The sequence below is a fragment of the Solanum dulcamara genome, chromosome 1 (assembly GCF_947179165.1).
Source record: "Solanum dulcamara chromosome 1, daSolDulc1.2, whole genome shotgun sequence".
In the NCBI taxonomy this organism is placed as follows: Eukaryota; Viridiplantae; Streptophyta; class Magnoliopsida; order Solanales; family Solanaceae; genus Solanum; species Solanum dulcamara.
This window is the reverse complement of record NC_077237.1, coordinates 60,350,822-60,361,387: the sequence shown is the minus strand read 5'-3', so window position 1 is coordinate 60,361,387 and position 10,566 is coordinate 60,350,822. Positions and strand designations below refer to the sequence as shown.

General features: G+C 31.6%; 1 protein-coding gene across 1 annotated transcript; it reads left to right on the top strand.

The window, feature by feature from the left end:
* The first annotated feature begins 587 nt into the window (after positions 1-587).
* On the top strand, positions 588-3,000 carry LOC129890044 (H/ACA ribonucleoprotein complex subunit 2-like protein). Its single transcript, XM_055965589.1, has 4 exons — positions 588-840; positions 921-990; positions 2,118-2,223; positions 2,651-3,000. Exons 1-4 carry the CDS (start codon positions 591-593, stop codon positions 2,810-2,812), a joined length of 588 nt encoding a protein of 195 aa, XP_055821564.1. The 5' UTR covers positions 588-590; the 3' UTR covers positions 2,813-3,000.
* Positions 3,001-10,566: the final 7,566 nt, after the last annotated feature.

Genomic DNA, 10,566 nt, shown 5'->3' with positions numbered 1-10,566 from the left:
GGGTATGAATTGTTTGTCTGTAATTATTTTGCTTTTATGGGACATGGACTTACTTTTCCCAAAAATCAATCCTTAAATTGAGACGTTAATTTTCAAACTAATTTGTGCTAATTATTTTTAGAAAAAATTACTAGGAAAAATACTTTTTAATAAATAATTACTGATTTTAGTGATACATTTTATTTATTATCATTTATAAAAATATATAACAATATTATGATATATCTACTATGTATTAAAAGTGAATTATGCATGCAATATAAATATATTATAAGTGTTTTGAAATATATTATACTTGTTTGGTAAGAAATTGACACAATGTATTATAAGTGTATTAAAGTATGTGATAAATAAATTATCCATGAATAAAACTTGTATTATGTGAGTTTTATAAATTATTCTCGCTAATATGTATTAAAATTGTATTATAATTGTTCAGTGAAAAAAAATATTATTGCTATAAATGATAAATATTTTTTTAATGTAGTACATTTATGTAAATTTCCCTTGTTTTTAGATCATATTTTATTAAATACTTTTGTGCCAATTTAGGTTGGGTTCTCATGTCAAACCCACAGCGGCCCAATTTTATGGGGCCGAGGAGCTTAAACCCTAGAACCAAAATTAGCCAATTCATCTTCCTGATAAACCCTAGTCCCTGCTTCTTCTTTTTTCCAGAAAAAAACAGACCTGTACGAGAAGAGAGAGAAATGGGTAGCGATAGCGAAGTGGAGAAGAGTGCACAAAAGGAGAAGAAGAAGATTTTTGCTTTAGCTCCTATTGCCAAACCCCTTGCTGGAAAAAAACTCAACAAACGCATCTTCAAACTTGTTAGGCGAGGTACCCCTTAGACTAATTATATATCTGTTTCTCTTTTAAATATTGTGGTTTGATTGCACTCAACCTTATTGTGATCTCAGCTGCTGAGAAAAAATGCTTGAAGAGGGGCGTTAAAGAGGTCGTGAAGAGTATTCGACGAGGACAAAAAGGGTTGGTCAAATTCTTTTCGGTTTATTTCATTTTTAAGGAATTAATCTGCATGTTGATGGGTATTATGTGTTATATTTCAGCCTTTTTATTGTACTTCTGATGGTAAATATGATCCATTTTAACTTAAGGTTTTGTTTTAGATTTCTTTTACGCTCTCATTTATCCAATATGACTTATGGAGAGGGAATAATGCTACACTGATGGAAATGTTTACTCACTTATAACAACAAGACGTGTAATCCCACAAATGTGGTCCGGTGAGTGTAGAGTTTACACATACATGGAGGTAGAGAGAGGCTTTTGAAAGACCCTTGGCTCAAGCTTAATCACTTACAGGCTCCATGAAATTGGAATCGAACAAATTTTTTCTCTGTATTTGTTGTTAGTACACATACATCTGTATGACTTAAGGGGTTATTTCTTGCTTAATGCATCCTGCGTTTATGGTCTGAGTGAAACATGCTTTTAGATAGTATGACATGGTCACACTATATTGCCCCTCCATCCTGGGCCTTGAAATGAACTTTATCTACTCATAAAAGAACTTTGGATACATTCGTAGATATTAGTAGAGAATAGGAAATGTTTTGTTATCAAATATTTGGGTATTTGTACAACTTCAAGTTGTTCACCATATAATTATTGGAGAAGAATGGGAATTCATTAGGATTTAGTCTATTTGAAATCAAGGCAATTATTCCAGCCTCTCTCTTGTCCAAATAATTAATTAATATGTTATTTGCCTGTCAGTGTTTCCAAACAACAGAGATACTAAAAGTGACTGAAATAGACTTCAGCTAGGGAGTTGACATAAATTTTAAAGTGACCGAGGTTGGAATAAAAAGAGTTGGATAGTTAGGGTAATCACTCGGCTGTTATATCGATATTGTCTAATCATAACATGTAATAGCTGGCTAACTTTTCCCAGCACTAAATTTTGCTTTCGAATAATGAAATTGAATTACTTTGTTATGAATTTTGCTTGCACTTTTCATCCATGATACTGCACTTGAACAGTTGCTATGTAGCATTGCTCTTCGTCATTTGCATACAAATTTATTGTATCATATGTTGCTGATTGTGGATTTCTATATCTCTCATCATCCATTTGTTTTTGTTGATCACAGAGTGTGTGTTATAGCTGGAAATATATCTCCTATAGATGTCATCACTCATGTTCCAATCTTGTGTGAGGAAGCTGATATACCATACATCTACGTTTCCTCGAAAGAGGTAAGTTGAATTTATATGCTTTAAAATACATCTTCTTTTCTGTTTTTTCACTAATTATTTGCAGCTTCTTTCAGCTTTGAACCTGGCTCTACTATAGTGCTTGTGTATAAACCTTTTCATTTTGCGTCAGAAATCAGGATTGTATATCCCGTCTTTTATATCGTTAACTCCTTTGATTCCACTAGTTCTTGTCAGGAAACATTATACTTGTAGTACATTCTTTCCTAGAGTAGGTAGGATTTGTTGGCCATCTTAAACTCAATAATAGGGCTGTGTTGTTTCAGAATTTAAAACAGTCAGTCATGTTGTGATTGCTGTACAAAGGCATGTGATCTTCCTGCTTGCTTTGTGTATGAACCATGCTCGGTACGAACTTTAGGTGTTTTTATGTGGTTATGATGGTGAAAACTCGTCAACTCTGTTTCAGGATCTTGCAAATGCTGGAGCGACCAAGAGACCAACATGCTGTATTTTGGTTCAGACAAAGCCTGCCAAAGGGGAACTTAGCCAGGAGGATCAAGAGAAACTGGAAACAGATTATGATCAAGTTGTATCAGAAGTTGGTGAAATGGCATCCTCGATGTTCTGATTATCAATAACATTATGATATTGGTGTTTGTACCTAATTCCCTAGTACTCAACTTTGGTAATGGCTCTCTAGTATTAGTCTTTCCAAGCTGAGCTGCTGCTTTTTTCCATTACCTGTCTAAATTCTGGAACATGATTCAAAGGTGCTGCTATGTATCGATATCCAAGTATTGCTTTGTCATGTGTGAATTGGTTGCAGGCTGGTGGTCGATTAGAAAATGTGCCATCAGCATGAAGTAGATAACCTGCAAACAACGCATTGTCCAATGGATGCAGCAGTAGACTAATATTTATAGCCCTTCATTAATAACGTCATTTCAGGTAAAAAATTGTTCTTCATTAATAACATAATTATATGATATTTAACTATATTTTAATTAAATGCACCACCTTTATGATTGCAACACAATTTTTGAACCAATCTAATACAAAATCCATTTCAAATTAACACAATCAAACAATAAAATAATGGGATAATTTCACACACACATATATAATAAAGTAATTAATTTACAATAAATATTGCCATGCTTCTATTTACACAAAAAAATGGCCAAAAATAGGTCATGTGCTGAACACTGCATGGCTCAAGGCCATTAGACCTTTTTTGCTTCCTTTTTCATTTTCCCTTTTTTTTGTGTGTTTTTTTAAAATAAAAAATATCATTTTTGTTATAAATTAACTGACTTGATAATTTATAACATAAAGAGAGTAAAAGTATATAGAGAGAGTAAAGAAAAGAAAGGAAAACAGAGGAGAAGTATGTATCTATTATTATGTCTGTTCAATACATTTTGGCATGGTTAAGAAGAGCAAATACCAAGTGGGCAAGTTGCCCACTTACAAGTGGGGCCCACTTGAAAAGGTACATCCAATACACCAATTGAAGATGACATCCAATACACAATATTTTTTTTCATTTCAAAATTTTTTTCATGGAATTTTTTTCATCTATCAATATTATATAAATGGTGTAAAAACATGTATATATAATACACAAACAGTTATGTAGTGATATGTAACGTATCGATTCTTTATAAATAGTTATATAATGTATCGATATTGTATAAATAGTTATGTAGTGTATATGTAATGTATCGATATTGTATTAAATCGTATATAAATATGTACCAATATTGTATAAATGATATATAAACATGTATATATAATGTACAAATGTATATGTAATATAGCGGTATTGTATAAATGTGTATAAATATGTATCGATATTATATAAATAATTATATAATATATCGATATTTATTTGACTATCATGCATTCACATCTTAATAAATAAAGAAATAATCAAAAACTAATAAAACGACATAAATATTTATTTTTTTCACAAAAAAGTGAAACAATTATAAAAGAAAAACAGTTTAAAAAGGAGCAAAAAAATAAATTAAAACAACAATTTTTTGTTCTTTAAATAGCACAACAAAAAAAAGTTTTTTATTTTTTTAAAATAAGAAAGAAAATGGCCAAAGTAATGCAGCCGCAAAAAATGGCAATATGTGACAAAGTAAAGGCCGTGGCCATTTTTTTTTGTAAAACAAAAGGCCATGGCTATTTTTTTTTTGAAAAACAAAAATATCGAATGGTCACTGGTGTAATTATCCCTAAAATCATTTTTTTTTACCTTTCATTTTTCAGTTAATTAAAATCAAAGTTGTCCATCCGATCTCAGTCCATTCCAGTTGTTTGTAGAATGTACACCATAGTGTAATTTATACGATCAAAACATGCTAAGGTTTTTGTTACAAAATGTACCATGTGATAATAATTAATTAAATTCACTAAAGGATGGTTTTAAAAAATTAGTAGGTTCTATCATCTCTAAATTTAGCCTCGAGTGGCGCCAATTACAAAAAAGGAATCAAAAATAAGGTTTTGAACAAATTTACATATATAAGGGATGTCACGATGTTAGACATTAAACTGTAAGATCTGAAAAGTCGAAAAATGAGGATCAAAACATGAAAATCTGAAGAAGATGCAATTTCGGCACCAGGTGATGACCACGGAGGCCATCACGGGCCGTGATGGGCACCACGGGCCGTGAAGCCTCCCGAGGTGACCCCTCCCCTGAAGCTTGAAAACATGACCCAAGGCAAGGACCATGATTGACCACCATGGGCCATGGAACGTTTCACGGATAGTGATGAGTTTCGTGGAAGTCACTCCTACAGGTCACCCTGCAAGGCCTGCACCACGCCCACTCTTCACATCTCGTGGTGCACTTCATGGACCGTGAAGGGTCTCGTGAAGAAAGTTCTGAAACTTTTTCTACAACTCTCAAATATTCAAGATCAAGTCAAACATCACGGACACCACCACGGACTGTGATGAGCATCACAGGCCGTGATGGGTCCTCCGTGGTGAGTCCCAGCTTCAGTTAAATGAGGGGTATTTTAGTCTTTCTCTATTCTTTTATTAATGTATGTGAACGTTTTTGGGACTAGATTCAGTATGAAAATACCCTAAATACTCTTTAATATATACTTTTCCCTCATTAACTCCCAATCAACTAAAAGACTTCTCTCTCAAGGCTCCTCCAAAGTTCATCTTCTTCATCAAGCTTTTGGCTAGGGTTTCTTCAAGAACAAGTCTTCTTTTTCAATTCAAAGGTCAAATTCGATCAAAGTATGTTGGGATTGATCCATGGATCCCTTTCACCCCCAAGGTTTCTACTCAAAATTTCATGAATTTCAATTGGATTTGTAACTCTAATCTTATGAATTGCATTGGTCTGTTTAAATTATGTTTTTAATCATTATATTTGATCATTATAAGTATATTTCTATATGAATTACATGATTTTAAGTTCAATCATGATTGCCCATGCATGAAGCCTATTTTCTATGATTAAGTATGAAGTATGATTATGAATCCAATGATTTCAAGGTACTATCATGATTTTCATTCAAATTGATTATTCATATGAGTTTTACTCTAAATTCAAGTATGAATTGTGATCAAGAATCACAAGTACGTTCAAGGTATGAATTTCATGCAAGTTATGTAGTAAGGTGACTTAGGACCCTATGTGGTGACCTAGGACATAACTATATGAATTATGCAAATATGATTGTAATGATGAAAAGACAATTCTCATATTACAAGTACGTTATGAAATGAATTACTCTATTAATTATGAAGTTTATGAATAAGTTTATGATATATGGTAAGTATGATTACTATGTTATGTATTCCGTGGGATTTGACTTAGCACCTAATGATGACTTGAGGTAGGGGCTCGATGTACGGGGTCTTATGTAATGTCTATTGTCTCATAACTACGTGCCACTGTAGGTTTCCTTATGACTTAGCTAGTGGATCCACATATAGCGTACGTTATGACCCGCTAAGCGGGGTAGAGTCTATCTTGGAAAGTAGATTTCCATTTTTCCGGTTTAGTGGTAACATCGGAATTCTATATTATAGCTCGAATGGTCTTATTGTCGGTTATGGTTCATATCCCACATATGTATGATTTCTTATGTATTTTCACAATCTTAACTATGCTTTTCAAATGCCTTGATCATCATGATTCTCTCACGTCTTTACTTTTCTTATCTTATTATGTACTTACTTGATCATTGCATCTCATTATTTAAGTTGCATGTCATGCCCTCAAAATTAGTATATTCAAAGTTCTAACGCATATTGTTTTCTACATTGTCTCATAATGTAGGGGTTGAGGTTGAGGATCACTTTCCCATGCGTGGCTTGTGAGCTTTCTATTGACGAAGTCTTGGTGATTCCTCATATATCGGGGACAAGTTATGAGTTGTTGTTCTTATTTTCAAAGACTCTTGTTATGTTTCATTGTGCGGGTGAGCTAGGGACATGTCTTAGCCCCCCGCCCACGTTTATGATTAGAGGCATTGTTGGACAATTTTGTAGAGTCTTATGTAGTCGGATCATATTTTCCTTACGTTTTATGTTAAGACTCCTTTTCTATGATGTTTCCGCATTTACTTTACCTTATGTATTCTTATAATATGAACAAGAGGCTTGGTTGGAGCCCTTCAGGGTTTTGATCGTCGTGGCAAAAACCAACATGAATGACTTCTTAAGAATTTTCAGTCCTCTTGTTTTTGTTTAGTCCCCTTCATTTCAGAAGCAATTTCTATTTCTACATCTCTTTCTTCGGTTTTATTTGTTTGTCGTTAATGGAGGCTTGAATCTGAATGGTTCAGACATTAGACCTTTAAGTACATTTATTTTTATTAAGATTTGAAGCACTTAATTGATCTAAATAGGTTTAATCATTAGGATCTAGAATAGAGTCTTAGGCCTCATTCGATTGCACTTATTGAAAATCTGAATTTTAATTATTTAGATTCAGCCCATTAAGTGTATTTTTTTTGGGAAATGAATACTTGTACTCAAAAAGAGAAACGATTTACAAGTAGTTACCTCCTTACTCTGATTCCCCTTCAATAATTACCCAGTGATATTTTTCTCTCTCCTCAGCTCAACACTTTTTTTATTTTGGCTTTGGTTCAACTTTTCTTTTCATTGTTTTTTTGTCTTTTTTAAAAATACAATAAAATTCAAAAACAAATGTAGTAGCTAACCTTTTTTATACTAATAAAAATGTAGGAAAATTAATAATTAGAGTACAACAAGAAGTAATTAAAAAAACTAAAATTACTAATTTATGTATTAAAATCAAAATTATTAATAAATATATTTTATATATTCCTTTTCTTTTTTTTAGTTTCCCTTAATTCTCATTTATTTCTTTATTCATTTATTTTTCTGTATTTTTTTTCTTTATTTTTTCTTTTTCCACTTTTTTTTTCCTATTCCTTCTATTTTTGCATTTTTTATTTTATTTTTCAATTTCTTTATTTTCTATTCCTTTTCTTTTCTTATTTCTTTATTTTCTTTTCTTTTCTCTTTTTCTTTTTTTGATTATTTTTGTTCCTTTTCCATTCATTTTTTTTCTCAAATCATAATATCTTTTATTTTTTTCACCACAATTTAATTTTGTATATATTGTTATGATATTATTGATTGTTGCTTCAATTCTTTAGTGAGACTTTCATGATACCATCACAATATGCCTACATATTATCATGGTATTATTGATGCATGCTTCGATTCTTCAATCCTTTGGTCATGATATCATCACACTATCTATAAGGGGTTATGATATTATTGATGTTGTTATGTCGAAAAATAGACGGTTTAAAATTAATTTCAACTTTATAGAGAAAAAATTAATTTTAAAAAAGAGAAGAGTCGCTACTTAATTTTTTAAAGAAATTAAGAAAACTTAATTTAAAAGACCATAACAGATTTAGGTCTTAAAAATTCAGAAAAAAAGATACAAGGTTCATATTACCATTTTAAGAAGGTTTTAGCACTTAAAATAGCCGATAACATGCAGTTGTCTAACAATTTGAAAATTCTTATTTTTGTCTAACTTTGGAAAATGTGGTTAACAACAATCGAAGCATTAAACAGTTTGAAAGGAATATAAATTTTAAAACATTTAGAATAATTTACAAGAGAGATAAATTTAGTATAAAAATAATTAAATAAAAGAGGGATAATTTAAATAAATCTTTTAAATGAAATAAATGATCATTAGAAAGGTCTCTCCTCAAGGGATTTAATTAAGTTAAACTATACAATTAATGTTAGAATTAGCACAGGATAAATAAATATCATCAACTAATTAAATAAGAGTAAAGACAAGTGAAATAATAGAAATTAGTAAGGCCTAAAGGAAATTATTTTAGTTTTTTAAAATATTAAACTACCCCAAATATATACAAACGGAAATACTTAAAAGTAGACGGGATAAAATATTTATGTACTCATATTCTTCGGATCAACATCGGCTTGTTAATCGGAAGACAAAAATATAGTGTTTTGTCATTTTTCTGCTTGGATCGACTTCTATCATTTTCCAAGGGTCTATCTATCCTTCCTAGGTTTATTTATTATTATAATTCTGAAGCGATCTAATAGAAATAACAAAAACTAACGTCTTAATAGATGTCTAACGCCCAACTTAATGTCTAAGAGGCGTTAGACGTACTGCTGACACCCAATTTTGATCAATCCATAACTACTTTTCGGATCACTATATTAATAAATAGGCACTTTTCAATTTTTTTTTATTAAATAAATAAATTTATATTTAGTTTTACCCAATAAATTATATATTTTGACATTCGTAATTTATAATATTTTTGCTATTTATTAATATTATAACTATTATCTTTATTATTATTTTTTTAAAATAACGAGCTTCCTATGTTCGAATATTTTTATATGTCTATTTAGTATACATTATATATGTGTGTATTTTCTTTATAAAAAATATTACTTAACTAAGTTTATTTTATAATTTACTTATTGATATTAATATATACATATTACACAACTATTTTAATACGTCTTGTATACATTTGAATATAAAGTTATTATTTAATTAAGTTTATTATATATTTTAGTTAACTATATTAATTACGCATCTATTTTAGTACATATTATATACATACGTACGTCATATATATATATATATATATATATATATATATATATATATATATATATATATATATATAGTTTATGATTTTACTTATTCAATATATATTATGATTACTAATTAGATAGCAATCTATTCATTTTTTCTCCAGTTTATTTTAAGTATAGTCATTTTATTCAATTCATTTTAACTTTAGCCTAAATTAAATTCAATATGACCCAAATTCAAATCTTAAGTCGGTCTTTTAATCACACTCATCCATATCATCTTTATCAAATATCAAGACCAAGTCCCAACCGCTCATCAAAATTGATGAACGGCTAAGATTGCACTTTCTATTTCTAATTACCAAATACCCAAAACCCTAAACTAATCTTATTATTCTCTTCTGGAAAAAAGAAGAAATCATTTGTCTCTCTTTATCTCTATCTATTCTCCCTTACCCTTCATCTTCTCCAAAAGAGAAAAGGGTCGTCGCCTCCCTCACACCTCTCTCTCTCTCACCCTTGCTGATATTTCTCACTCACTCTCCCCTATCGCTGTCATACTCCCGCCGGTGAAGACAAAAGAACCACCGCCGCACCTCCCTATCTCTATCTCCGGCGAAACAGTGAAGACAAAAGAATCGCTGTCGCGTCTCTCCTTCACCGGAGAGAACGCTATTCCTCTCTGCCGGCGAAGACAACCAAACGACCTCATTCACTCCGTCTCCGACGAGATCTCGCCATAGAGACGAGCAAAGACCCACCGCGCTCCTCCTCCCCATTAAGACCCTCGCCGCTGCTGCTCCGACCAAGCACCAACACCAACGTCGCCGTCTCCCTCTAACGCAGTAGCCAACGGTAAAAAAATAAACCACCATCATCGCTGCTGCTTCTCCTATGAACAACACCGCTAAACGACCCCTGACACCTTGCTCCCTGCGAAAAACAATCAACAATGACACCACTAGCCAGACCATTTTACAAAAGACGGAGCTTCGTAGATCCGTCTTGGTATGGTTTTGTTTAAATCTTATTTACTATATATTATTGTTTCTTTATGAATAGATCTGAAAGTTCATACTCCTTTTATGATTATTGCGTGCATGTTGGGCTGATTACATTTTATATGCGGTGTTCTTAATAGGTTCTTTGCTTGGAAGACTTAGATCTTTTCACAGTAGACTCCTTTTTACAGATTTTTGTTTTCGTGCGAATGTTGGGCTGTTGATTCTGTTCAAACTCGCTGTTGATTCTGTTCAA